General features: G+C 43.1%; 1 protein-coding gene across 1 annotated transcript in view; it reads left to right on the forward strand.

The window, feature by feature from the left end:
- tyn (trynity) overlaps nucleotides 1–13,203 on the forward strand; it is a 46,719-nt gene extending 33,516 nt beyond the window's left edge. The window contains exons 4-9 of the mRNA XM_064691120.1: nucleotides 10,557–11,742; nucleotides 11,851–12,026; nucleotides 12,098–12,371; nucleotides 12,459–12,753; nucleotides 12,840–12,955; nucleotides 13,026–13,203. Of these exons, the coding sequence (XP_064547190.1) occupies nucleotides 10,557–11,742; nucleotides 11,851–12,026; nucleotides 12,098–12,371; nucleotides 12,459–12,753; nucleotides 12,840–12,955; nucleotides 13,026–13,177 (2,199 nt within the window). The 3' untranslated portion in view covers nucleotides 13,178–13,203. The remainder of the gene's footprint in view (nucleotides 1–10,556; nucleotides 11,743–11,850; nucleotides 12,027–12,097; nucleotides 12,372–12,458; nucleotides 12,754–12,839; nucleotides 12,956–13,025) is intronic.
- The last annotated feature ends 973 nt before the right edge of the window (nucleotides 13,204–14,176 follow it).

The raw sequence follows: 14,176 nt of genomic DNA on the forward strand, positions 1-14,176 counted from the left end.
ATCAGGCTATCATGTGATATTTTGCCGCGCTCAGCTTGTTATGCAATAAATTTCCGGTTCTAAGCAACAGCAGCAGCAGCAACAGCAGCAACAACAAACACAAATAACTTTGGCCACGGGCGGGCAATCAGGCAGCCGCGCACCGTGTCCAGCAGCTTTCTCTGCGCCTCATTTTTCCGGCCAGTTTTTTTGTTGTTGTTGTTTTGTTTTCGGTTCCGATTTGGGCTTTTGGCATCAAATCAAATACTAAATTGAACGCGGCTGTTGCAACTGCAACTGCAACTGCAACAGCAACACCTGTGGCACATCCCGAGCCGCTGTTGCCGTGACAGGCAATCAGCCTGATTCGGTTGCTCTTTCGCGGCAGGGGTAGCATGCATGTCTGGACTCGTTTTGTGTGTTCACTTTAAGTGGGTGTCAACTTTATAAATTAGTAACGGCATTTAATAGCGCACTCAAACACACGGACAGAAACAGACGCAACTGCTAGCCGGCGACTGTCGACTGGCGACAACAAGTTTGTGTTCTAAGTCATTCGTTTTCAGAGCACACGAATTCGAAATATTTGCACAGCTCTTAGGCATGTTATGCCTGGCTCTAATTAACCAACGCTTAGCTAAAACAGTTCACCTATCAAAGCTGGACAAGAATATTACAAAGTTCTGTCTGAGAGTAGGCTGAAAATTAGAATTTTTGAAAAGTTTCTTTTCTTTATTTCAATCGGAACACAAATACGTGAGTTTCACGTTTTTTCCACGCTTGCAAATGGAATACAGCGCTTACGCTGCTCATCAATCAGTCAATCATTCAATCAGTCAATCAGCACAGGTACTCGTTTTACAAACATAGATAAAAAGCAATATTTTTGTCATTCTCGAGGCAACCAACACAAATGCAGGTGACCGGTTCAAATTCTCGGCTAGTGCGCGGATGTAGAATTGACAGTCAAGCAAAATTTTAAGTCGCATCCTTTGCCAATAATTATATTATACTACATTAAATGATATATTTGAACAAATTGTGTGCGACCGGCCGCAAGCACCTGCTCGGCCAGGTCGTTGCTGGTGGCATGCCACTGATAAATGGCAATCAATGCCAGGCAGCAAAGTCACAGCCTTGGCGCAGTTTGGGCCACATATTATGTATCAATGCAAATGCAATTTGCCCGTCATTATTTTGTGGCAGCCCCCGTCCTGGCCAACAACTGCAGCTTTACCCATTCAATTTTGCACTGAATACGCCAAGTGCCCTTTCGCAAGGCTCGTCCATGTTGGCATGTTGGGAGGCAGCAGGCACAAACCAGCATTAGATGAAGGCCGCTGCGTGATGTTCGCTTGCCTCACGCTCGTCTTCTGCTGGCTGCTTTCTTCTTTTTTAATTATAACTCTTAATATTTCTTGCACACACACAGCCGGGCAGCGAGTTGGTTGGAGTGGGAAAAGCCAGAGCCATTTGTTGCATGCAACTGCCAGCTGTGGCGCACTTGTGCTGCCTGCCGCCAGCCTGCCTGCCTGCCTGCCTGCCTGCGCCTTGACATGTTTTGCCGTGCTCCATTGTTCGATAGCAATAATTGCATCGCACTTCTATTGCAATGCGAAACTGGGCAATGGAACTGGGACTCGGCGTGTCTATAGGCAAAAGCCACGCACAGCCACACACACACACACTCACACACGCACACTCACACACGCACGCACACACCTTGTGGCAGGTGTTTCAACTTGGAGGCTTGCACGTTGCGCATCTTTAAACTGCGATGATTGAAAATTGCATAATTGCAACAAGCGGCTAAACGCAGAGCGAGAGCGAGAGAGAGAGAGGGCAGCACTCACAAATACACTCACAAATGCACTCATTCACTTAGACACTCGCGTGTTGTGACAACAAATTGCAAATATGAAAAGGCCTCCATTTCCGCCGCTGATCGAGTCGACAGTCCGACGGACGGCAAACGGCCCGAACAGATGGCAATGCCAAAGCCGTAAGGCCCAGACATCCGTTTTGAGTGTACACACACACGCACACACACACTCGAACACACACACACACACACTCGAACACTCATGTGTACGACTAGAACGGTTTGCATGTTCGATACGCGTCGAGTGTTGGCTAAATGCAAAAAAGAGAAAAACCTTTGTTGCAAGGAAAGCGCGATGGCGTCGCTTGGGGGGGGGGGGGGGGGGGGGTCGTTAGAGGAAGTGAGTTAGCTGGAAAATCAGATGCTCGAGGGCTTTGTTAAAGATTTGCTGCAAAGATTTGTTTGCCAACTCAATTCGCATTTGAATGCCGTGGCGCATGTGTTAATTTTAGAGCAGTGTGGGTAAACGTTTAAAGTGAAATTTAAAGTGTTGAGCTGCAATCAACAATAGTGCTGGTAAATGTAAAATACTTGTTTGATGTTCTTTTATATTGCGTTGCAGCAAAGCGAGATTTTCATTAAAATGAATATATATTTTATTTAGATCATTTTGTTTTGATAGATATTATTTTGCAAGCGAATCATTTGACTTTTTCTGATGGAAAGTGTTTAAAATTCTTTGATTGTCTGAAATAAATAATAAATAATAAATAATAAATAATAAATAATAAATAATAAATAATAAATAATAAATAATAAATAATAAATAATAAATAATAAATAATAAATAATAAATAATAAATAATAAATAATAAATAATAAATAATAAATAATAAATAATAAATAATAAATAATAAATAATAAATAATAAATAATAAATAATAAATAATAAATAATAAATAATAAATAATAAATAATAAATAATAAATAATAAATAATAAATAATAAATAAAAAATAATAAATAATAAATAATAAATAATAAATAATAAATAATAAATAATAAATAATAAATAATAAATAATAAATAATAAATAATAAATAATAAATAATAAATAATAAATAATAAATAATAAATAATAAATAATCAATAATTAATAATTAATAATAAATAATAAATAATAAATAATCAATAATTAATAATAAATAATAAATAATAAATAATAAATAATAAATAATAAATAATAAATAATAAATAATAAATAATAAATAATAAATAATAAATAATAAATAATAAATAATAAATAATAAATAATAAATAATAAATAATAAATAATAAATAATAAATAATAAATAATAAATAATAAATAATAAATAATAAATAATAAATAATAAATAATAAATAATAAATAATAAATAATAAATAATAAATAATAAATAATATATAATAAATAACAAATAATAAATAATAAATAATAAATAATAAATAATAAGTAATAAATAATTAATAATAAATAATAAATAATAAACAATAAATAATAAATAATAACTAATAATAACAATGCAATTTTAAATAAATATTCTTGGAATAGAAACTGATTCGCATTGTTTACTTGCTCTGTTTTTTAGTAACTTTGATTTCTTCTAAGCTCACATAATTTTTTAAATGGCGAGCTAAATTAATCTGTGCGCATTCAGTGAGCTCTTCATCAAATTTATGTCCAGTTATAAGAAACTTGTTTGTTTCGCTTGATTCGAATAGCTTTTGGCTAATCAATTTGAAACTCACGCAACGCCCAAATCAACATATTGACATATATATTGATATATATTCGTATATGCTTTGTTTGGCATTATAATTAGCTTGCTGTCAGTTTTACTAATAAGAACTGAAACTTCTTTTGTGTTGGATCTGGCATTTTGGCTACTGTTCGCTGTCTTTCGCCTTTCTATCAAAATGAGAAAAAACTGAGCAAAAATATTGCCGCTGGCCATTTCTTTGGCTCTTATGAATTTCTTTTGTTGGCCTTTTTTAGCCGTCTTCTCGCATTTCATTTGAATTGAGTTAATTGCATATTATTACTTTCACTGCGTTGTCCCGTTCGCTTTGTCGTCTCCATTGTCACCGTTATTTTGTTAACTATCTAATTTCCAGTTTTGCTTTGCTTTTCCTCATTTCTTTGGCTATTTTCTTTTTGGCCAGCTTTGTGCATTAGTTCTGTATTGTTTTGCCTTTTTTCATGAACTATTATTATAATTATACTATGAAATTACCGGTTCAGCGTTTTTTCTGCCTCAACTTTTCCAACCAGTGAGAATTGTTGCCTAAATTCGCCGAATGATAAAAACAAATGTGCTTTTAACGCGCTTTTCACCTTGGGATGAGCCACAAAAGTCATTGAAACAGCTTTCAAATTGAACCCAAGGCCAAAAATTCCATATTTTCAATCCCATTTTCCATTTTGAGCAAAGCGTGTGAAACACGTCTCAGTTTAACTTTCACAAAGATTGATTGTCGAAAAAAAAAAAACTTCCTACAAATGTAATCCGCGCATTTTCCACACTTGCGGGTGGAATGTAAAAAGAGACCAATTCTAGCGTGCTTTGCATAGGGAAACTATAGAACGGCTTGGGCCACGAGCTGATCACCAATCGGTCAATCAGTCAATCCGTCAATCAGTCAATCAGTCAGTCAATCAGTCAATCTATCAGTCAGTCAGTCAGTCAATCAGTCCATCAGTCAATCAGCACAAACAGTCTTTATATATGGAGCTTAACAGTTTTGTTTTCTTGTTGTAGCTTTTGCCGCAGCTTTTCCCTTTGATTGACCCAACGGAATGACCTTTGGTGAGTTTTCCTTTTGCTTTGGCCCCATCTGGCTGTGCCTCTTTCTTTCTTTCGATCATTCATTTGTCTTCCGTCTTGCCGCTCATCTAATGTTGCTCATGTGCGTTCTTCTCGCTCTTGTTCGCATCTTGCGACTGCTTGTGGCATTCACTTGCTCACTTGCCTCGTAATTAGAGGCCGTACGCGAAGAGGAAGTAAACGTGCCTAATGATAACCTTTAGCTTGTTGCCTGCTGCTCAGCCACAGGGCGCCCACAGGAGAGAGAGAGAGAGAGAGAGTGCCTGAACCTAAAACCAAAAGGCAGCCCAAGCCATGTATACCCCAAGCCAGCCCACAGAACATTGCCTGCCATTCCCAATGGGAGGCAAGCGTACAATTTTCTTGATTGCCGGTTACCCAGCACTGCATCATCCATCTAACTAAGTACGCGCCACTGACCAGCAGACCAGCAGACCAGCAGGCCAGCAGAGCAGCGGCCAACTCTGCCGACAGCAGTTTGGGATGAGTACACTCACATTCATACCCATACTCATACTCACACTCATGCAAATGCTCATGCCCATACTTATATTCATTCTCGTAGTCAAACTCATAATTCGAGTCAGCGCAGTTTGCGCTAATTATTCTTCCTACACCCTGTATCCATTGTAATTTCAGAACATATCGATTTCTGATCCGTTTATTTATCTGTGAATAATAATAATAGTATAAATAAAAAAAAACAAAACCTAGTACGCCAAACAGTTTAGGCTAAGCTTACGTTTGCCGCTGTTTGACCGAAATCGATAATTATCGATTTTCAGCCATGTTTTACATGCTCATATTTGCAATGAACAGCGTAAAGCAAAGGCAAATCAAGTGAACTGCAGATATTTCGTTTCAGGCAAATCGATTGATATCGATCAGCAATCGGGCTCCTTTAAAGTTGTATATCGGAGCGCTTATAAATTTGATATTTGCGCATAAGCAACAACCGATATCGATAACAAATTCTCTCAGTTAAAACGCAACCAGCTTTGCTCTGAGCTGAGGCTAACGTATTTGTTATTTGGGCACAAATCGAGTGGTTATCATTATTTCGATAGCTGCCGCATTTCTACCAGCTCGATAAATATCGATCAATAATTGCACTGCTTGGACTTCAAGGACTAGGGCTACCAAATTAAATATTCAAGCTGTCGCTTGGCATATGTTAAGCTAATCTGAAGTTGCCAACGCCCTTGAATAGCTCACAGCCAGACTACAGGGTATGTTTTAGTCGTGCACTCCGGCCTGGAATACGCCCACTTGTTATTTTTAGCTGTTGCATTTAGTTGCATTCGCATTGATTGAGCGCCCTTTCGGATTTCGGTTAACGCCCACCCGTTGCCGCGATGCGATGATGCATGCAACACCAACGCAATAGCCAAACACTTGGGCGCCACATGTGCGAGCTGCTGCAGCTGCCGTTTCCTGTTAGCCGGCGGCGACATTTAGCAGCTGATTCCAGCTACCAGTGCCAAGTGGCAAGCGCAATTGCAATCGCAATTACAGCCAGCAGCAATTGCAACAGAAATGTGGCAGCCACATTGTCGGTTGCAAGTCAAATTAGAAGTGCGCTGCGCTTAAACCAAGGACGCCCCAAAAATAAACTCAATTTGGGGCTATAAATAAACTGGAATCGTGAACCGCAATTGCAACAGGCAGCAGGCAACTTGCAACAGGGGCAACTTGCAACAATGACGTCAAATGCGCAACGCATGCGTTTTGCGTTCTGCGCTCTGCATTTTATCTGGCCAGGCAGATCGCTCGACTGTGGCCATGTAATTGGCTCCCCGCGCATTGCCGCGCAATTCAAACGCATTTCATTTCCAAGCTGCAGCCGGAGCCGGAGCCGGTGCCGCCACTGTGCCACAAGGGGCGGGCGTCCGAAGCTGCAACTGGAGCTGCGACTCTCATGCAGATTGCCAATTCTACAACACGAACTGGCAGCAAGCAAAAACAAAACAAAAAACAAGTAAGAGGTTCTAGTCGGGAGCTCCCGACCAGGGGATACCCTGAACCCTCTTCCTCTTCCGACAGGCTATAGCTATAAAATGAAAGATACTTGATATAGTATATATACTATTCTAGAAGTTTGGTGGCTCTAGTTCATATTATTTGCCGAAATTGTTAAAAAAAACAGGATTTCGATATCGATTTTTATCGATTACTTGGAAACGGGGCAAGTTATCGAATATCGGAAACACACTCGATCTGCGCGGGGACTAGGAAGACCTACAGCTAAAATTTCAAGTCTCTAGCTCTTATAGGTTCTGAGATCCTTGCGTTCATACATACGGACAGACGGACGGACAGACGGACGGACTGACAGACGGACATGGCTATATCGACTCGGCTATTGATGCTGATCAAGAATATATATACTTTATGGGGTCAGAGATGCTTCCTTCTGCCTGTTACATACATTTGCACAAATACATAATTTAATTTTTAACCAATTTTCAATGGGTTCAGGGTATAAAAAGAGTAAAAACTGCACACCGAATACTAAATGCTCTTTCGCGAAAAGCTTTATATCAGCCGATTGTTGCTATACGATATAGTACTCCGATTTGATGCGAACTTATAGACATGTGAGGCGTACATCGATGCTGGGCTTTCCATTAAAAAACTCAACCGGATCCTGCCGACAGAGCTATACGATATAGTAGTTCGATGTTGCCTTGATTTGGCTTAAACTAATAAATGCTGACTTTCTGCTTCTATATGATATAGATATCCGATCCAGCCGATTCAAACTAGATGTAGCTGACTTGAATCGAATTGAATGCTTAAGCCGATCTGGCATATATAGACAGATCTTTCCTCTGGCTTCTACACGATATAGAGATTCGATCTCTAAGAAAAGCTGTTAGCTCTTAGACTGACAAACTAGACGTGGCTAACTATATCGCATTGAATGTTTACACCGATCAGGCATATATATATCTTATGTCTTCTTCTATAAGTTACATAGTTTATGCAGAAATTATAAGTACCCTTTGAAAGGGCATGAAGGCGACTCCCAGCGATGCTGTTGCTGCTGCTGCTGTTGCTGCTGCTTCAGCAATTGCTGCTCCTGTTGCTGTTGTTGTTGTTGTTGCTGTCGCTTTGGTTGAGAACACGCTACACATTCCGCTGACTGTGTTTGCCACCTATTTCATACATCGTGGCTACATTTGTTGTCGCTGCTGTTGCTGTTGCTGTTGCTGTTGTCGTTGTCGTTGTCAATGTTGCTCATGTTGCTCGTGTTGCCAGTTCTTGTTGCTGCTGCTGCTGCTGCTGCTGCGGCAATTGGACACGGCGGCAACACGATTGCTCGAATTGGATGCGCGCGCGTTTCGCGATTCGCGCTGGCAACCTGTGAGTTAATATTGTTTGTAATAGCCACGTTCCGAGCGCTGCAATCATACGAAAGCCCCAGCGCTCCCTCGACCCAATACGGGGCATTTTCATTGGCTTTTCTTGAATTCCAATCCCTAGACGGGGGGCCTTATAAATACGCTCGTATAAATAATTGCGCTATGCTGGCCCAGCCCAGCACGATGGTTGGCCGCTTTTGCCTGGCACAATTCCGCAAACAAATTGAATTGAATATGTTAATATAATTGCATGGTGCTGGGCCCCAACAGCAGTCGCTTTGCCGCAGGGCGTTTAAAAATCCATATATTTAAATGCATAAATGCAGCTCAAAACGCAACTGCTGCTCGGTTATCGCAATCGGTATCGCAATCGGTATCGCAATCGGTATCGGTATCGGTTTTGGTATTGTACTCATACTCAAATATGGCAACGCCGGCAAAGACTTCCGCATGGCATTCACTTCATTTCCAGGCACTCGAATGCAAATGAATGCTCTTGCGAATACATTACGAGTCTTTACAATTGAGTCGAGCGTGTCAGAAATGGTCATGAATAGCAAGTGAATTGTCATATAATCGATACTTACAATGGCTTTACTAGCGTTCGGATTGAATACGAAACTGCGCATACAATCTTTTGGTATCTAAGTTTTAAATAAATAAAATCAAGTAATAATATGCTGTAGGCTTTTATAGTTCTCTCGAGTTGTGTCCAAAAAACAATGTCTTAAAATCGATATTTATCGATATTTTAAAAAAAATTGTAGATTTTAAGTCTGTAGCTAATGTATGACAGACAGATACGAGGTGATCGTCTCAGTTCACCATGCTGATCAAGAATATATATGTGTATATACTTTTTGGAATCGAAGAATCTATCTTCTGCCCATTTCAGAGGCATCTTAAGCCTCTTCAAGAGGCATCTCAGTTAGATAAAAGGATAGATACAACAAGGCGAAACGTTAGATGAGCAAAGCCAACTCATGGCTGATAAATGCTTAAGTGAGTGCATGATTGAATAAATTGAATCGAGATAATACCCATATGTATTTGCAATGAATTGACAGCTCTGTTTGGCCACTTGATTGATTTGCAAGCGTGCGAGTGAGTGAGTGAGTGAGTGAGTGCTGAGTTTGAATGAATGGTGATAACAATGTGAGTGGGCACTTGAATCATTCATGCACTCGACTGAGTGAATCGATTCGCGCCATTAATATGAATGAGTTGGCAACTGGTAGCAAAGGCTTTCGCTTTTCAGCTGGCCCTGGAGTCGGAATCGGAGTCTGGCTTTGGCCAGGTCCCGCATGTTCCCAATTTGGGGGGTCAGCTGCAAAAAATGAAAGAAAAAAAAAACGAACTCGAAGTGGAAGTAGAAGAAGAAAAGCAATTTGCAACACGCTCGACAGAAAAGCCACAGGAATGCCACAGCTCGATTTCGACTTGGGTCTAGGGGGCATTAGAATTTCAAACCGCAAATCGTCAATAAGACAACGAAGCGCACAAGTGGAACGCCCCCTCGCCCCTTCGCCCACTTCGCCTCTCCATTGTAATTTCCGTCGGGGCAGCTCATTAAACTCTTCAGAAATGCAGGCGAATGTGGGCCCGGGCGGAGCTAGCCAGAGTTCTTATTGGTTCGCTGATTCGCTCGGGGCTCAGTTAAGCGTGTAATGGAGCCGGATGTACTACAAGCCGCAGAACCGAATTCCATTGCACGCCAAACGCCACCTGGCGGTCAAGAAAAGTAGCTGAAGCCAGTGTTGAAAATAGCTAAAAGTGAATAAATGCTGAAAATATACATAAGAGCTAAAATCCCACTCAATGGGGCACCAAATAAAAACAGCCAAAATTGCAAGCAGCTGCACTGGTATTTAGCTAGAAAATAGCCAACAGACATCAGTTTCTAGCTGAAGACCAGTGGAAATGGCCACATATAGCTAGAAAGTCGACGGAATTTCAGGCAGCTGTAAATGTTAACAGTTTACGGCTGCAAATTTAGCCTGAACCCCGCCAGGTGCAAGTATCAAGCAGCTAGAAACCCGCCGCAATTCCAGGCAGCTGTAAATGTTAACAGTTTACGGCTGACGGCCACTGAAAACTTAGCAAGAAACCCGCCAAAATAGCAGGCAAATGCACAGTTCTTTAGCTGGAAAATAGCCAAGACTGCAGCTATGACAACAGTTTCTAGCTGAATACCAGTGAAATAGGCCACATATAGCTTGAAAGTCGCCGAAATTCCAGGCAGATGTAGCATGAAGCCCGCCAAAATAGCGGGCAGATGTAAGTTTCAGGCAGCTAGAAACCCGCCGCAAGTCACAGGCAGCTGTAAATGTTTACAGCTTACGGCTGAAAATGTAGCAAGAAACCCGCCAAAAATTGCAAGGCAGATGCAAGTTTCAGGCAGCTGACATAGCCAAATTTATATCTAGGAATATCGAAAATAGCAACACGGTTCAACAGACGCCACCTAGCGGCCAAGACATGCAACCACAACTAAACGCTGCCTCTTCCTTCTCCTGCTTACTTTCAGATGGAAACCGCAGCAAATAGCAGCAGCAGCAGCAGCCGGCGGAGCAGCAGCAGCAATACACAGAGAACAGGCAGAAGATCAAGGATCTCTGGCAGCCTGATGCTCATCACGCTGGGATTGGGCATGCTGATGATGCTGCCCGGCCAGGCAATGGCACGCATGGCCTTTGAGAAGCTGACAGACTACGATTTCGCGGGCACCACATATTACAGTGTGAAGAATCTGTCGCTGTACGAGTGCCAGGGCTGGTGTCGCGAGGAGGCCGACTGCCAGGCGGCGGCATTCAGTTTCGTTGTGAATCCTCTGTCGCCGTCGCAGGAGACGCACTGCCAGCTGCAGAACGATTCGTCCGCGGCCAATCCATCGGCGGCGCCACAGCGCTCGGCCAACATGTACTATATGGTGAAGCTGCAGCTGCGCAGCGAGAATGTCTGCCATCGTCCGTGGTCGTTTGAGCGTGTGCCCAACAAGATCATCCGCGGCCTGGACAATGCACTCATCTATACCAGCACCAAGGAGGCGTGCCTGTCCGCCTGCCTCAACGAGAAGCGCTTCATTTGCCGTTCCGTCGAATACGATTACAATAACATGAAGTGTGTGCTCAGCGACTCGGATCGCCGCAGCTCTGGACAATTTGTGCAGCTGGTGGATGCCCAGGGCACGGACTATTTTGAGAATCTGTGCCTGAAGCCGACGCAGGCGTGCAAGAATACGCGCTCCTTTGCCAATGCACGCATGGGCGTCTCCGAGGAGAAGGTTGCCCAGTATGTCGGCCTGCACTACTATACGGACAAGGAGCTGCAGGTGACCTCCGAGTCCGCCTGTCGTCTGGCCTGCGAAATTGAGTCTGAATTCCTGTGCCGCTCGTTCCTCTACCTGGGCCAGCCCCAGGGTGCCCAATACAATTGCCGGCTGTATCACTTGGATCACAAGACGCTGCCCGATGGCCCATCCACCTATCTGAATCACGAGCGTCCCCTGATCGATCATGGCGAGCCCATTGGCCAATACTTTGAGAATCAGTGCGAGAAATCTGCCGCAACCGCTGGCAACAACAACTCACCGCCCGGCACGCTCGACAAGATCGATACACTGCCCGTCAGCCTGGACACCATCGAGGATCCCAATCTGACCAATATGACGCGCAACGATGTCAACTGCGACAAGACGGGCACCTGCTACGACGGTAAGTCCAACAACAGCTGGACTCTAGCTGGGTACTAATTGAATCTCTCCCTCTCTCTCTCTCTCTCTCTCTCCCTCTCTCTCTTTGTCTGTGTGTGCCCCCTCTTAGTCTCCGTGCACTGCAAGGACACACGCATTGCTGTCCAGGTGCGCACCAACAAGCCCTTCAATGGACGCATCTACGCCTTGGGCCGCTCGGAGACCTGCAACATTGATGTGATCAACTCGGATGCCTTCCGTCTCGATCTGACCATGATTGGGCAGGATTGCAACACGCAGAGCGTGGTAAGTATACACACACTGAGAAATGCACTTTATCGTTGCCAAACGGAATCAACATGCCGCTTGCTCCACAGACCGGCGTCTACTCGAACACGGTGGTGCTGCAGCACCACAGCGTCGTGATGACCAAGGCGGACAAGATCTACAAGGTGAAGTGCACCTATGATATGAGCTCCAAGAATATCACATTCGGCATGATGCCCATACGCGATCCCGATATGATACACATTAACTCATCGCCGGAGGCGCCACCACCAAGGATTCGCATCCTCGATACACGCCAACGCGAGGTGGAAACTGTGCGCATTGGCGATCGCCTCAACTTCCGCATCGAGATACCCGAAGACAGTGAGTGGAACACTTGGCCGAACCTAGGAGTCACTGCTAACCTTCTCTCGCTCTCTCTCTCTCTCTCTCCCTCTCTCCTGCTTGCAGCTCCTTATGGCATCTTTGCACGTAGCTGCGTTGCCATGGCCAAGGATGCACGCACCAGCTTCAAGATCATCGACGACGATGGCTGCCCCACAGATCCCACTATTTTCCCCGGCTTCACAGCCGATGGCAATGCGCTGCAGTCGACCTATGAGGCATTCCGCTTTACCGAGAGCTACGGCGTCATCTTCCAGTGCAATGTCAAATACTGTCTGGGCCCTTGTGAGCCGGCCGTCTGCGAATGGAACATGGAGTCATTCGAATCTCTGGGCAGAAGGCGTCGTCGTTCCATCGATAGGTGAGCGTCCTAATCTGTTAAGGCAAAGCAAGAATGTGATCTTGACTCCCCCCTTCTCTCTCTCTCTCTCTCTATCGCTTCCTTAGCAATAACACCAAGAGCGAGGATCATATGAACATCTCGCAGGAGATACTGGTCTTGGACTTTGGCGATGAGAAGCGTGAGTTCTTCAAGGCAGATCCAAGCACAGACTTTGCCAAAGGTAAGCAGCAACAAGGACGACATAACCTCAAATACTAAAACTCGTTTCGTCTCTTTTCCACAATTTGCAGACAAGACTGTCACCATTATCGAGCCATGCCCCACGAAGACGTCTGTGCTGGCGCTGGCCGTTACCTGTGCGCTCATGATCCTGCTCTATATCTCCACATTGTTCTGCTACTACATGAAGAAATGGATGCAGCCGCACAAAATCGTAGCATAAGTTTAGGCGCACACAACACTGCAAAACGATAACAAAATGAAATAAGAAAAGAAAAGGAAAACAAAAACCATACACCACACAAATTTGTCACCAATACAGACATCCACGCATACATTACCATACGCACACACACACACACACCTACTCTCTCACACGCTATGTCTATTTCTCTCGCCCATGGCACGCTTGTCAGCGCTCAGCGCTCTCTCACGAGAGAGAAACCGTTAATGAGAGCAACAGCGCAGTTAATCAGGAAACGAGCTTCAGCTTCGGCATGCAAAATATCAGAAGAAGAAGAGGAATATAAACTAGAAAGAATCCCAACAGCACACACACACACACACACACACAGAGACAGACACAGACACACTCGCACATAGAGCAGCTGCCTGACAAGCGTATATTTTTTGTTTTTTTTTTTTTTTTAATTAATTACTATATATACAATTTATTTATTTATATTTATTTAGATTTAGAGCGTGAGTTAATTCCAGCAATTGGTTTGGCGATGCGTTCGCCTGCCCTAAGCCTATTTTTTTATAAAAGAAAAAAAAAACGTATTTTCTAAAGTTTAGTAGACAAAGCAGAAAGCGAATAAGCGAATTGCACATTTACATTTATGCGATTATTTAATTTAAAATTTTAAAATGAAAGAAAAGGATGGAAAGCAAACGCATATTGAAAACTGCGAGCGCGTACTTTCTATAAAGTTACGAAAGAGATGCCCAAACGAAAGGAAATCGCAAAAGAGTATGATAGAGAGCGAGAGAGAGAGAGAGAGAGAGAGAGAGAAAGATAGATAGATAGATTGAATAGTGAGCTTTAAGCTCTATCGTTCGATCTCTTTTGTAACTTGTATAGAGACTGCGGCCGCAGATGCACATAATCACACACACACACACACACACACACATGCTCATGCAAGCCCCGCTAATTTCCCACACACACACACACACGCACACACACACAAAAACATGCGCACACACGCACATACTCACA

Source organism: Drosophila montana, unplaced genomic scaffold (assembly GCF_035044405.1).
Source record: "Drosophila montana isolate Dmon_TW-CO22-7 unplaced genomic scaffold, ASM3504440v1 contig_3326_1, whole genome shotgun sequence".
Classification (NCBI taxonomy): Eukaryota; Metazoa; Arthropoda; class Insecta; order Diptera; family Drosophilidae; genus Drosophila; species Drosophila montana.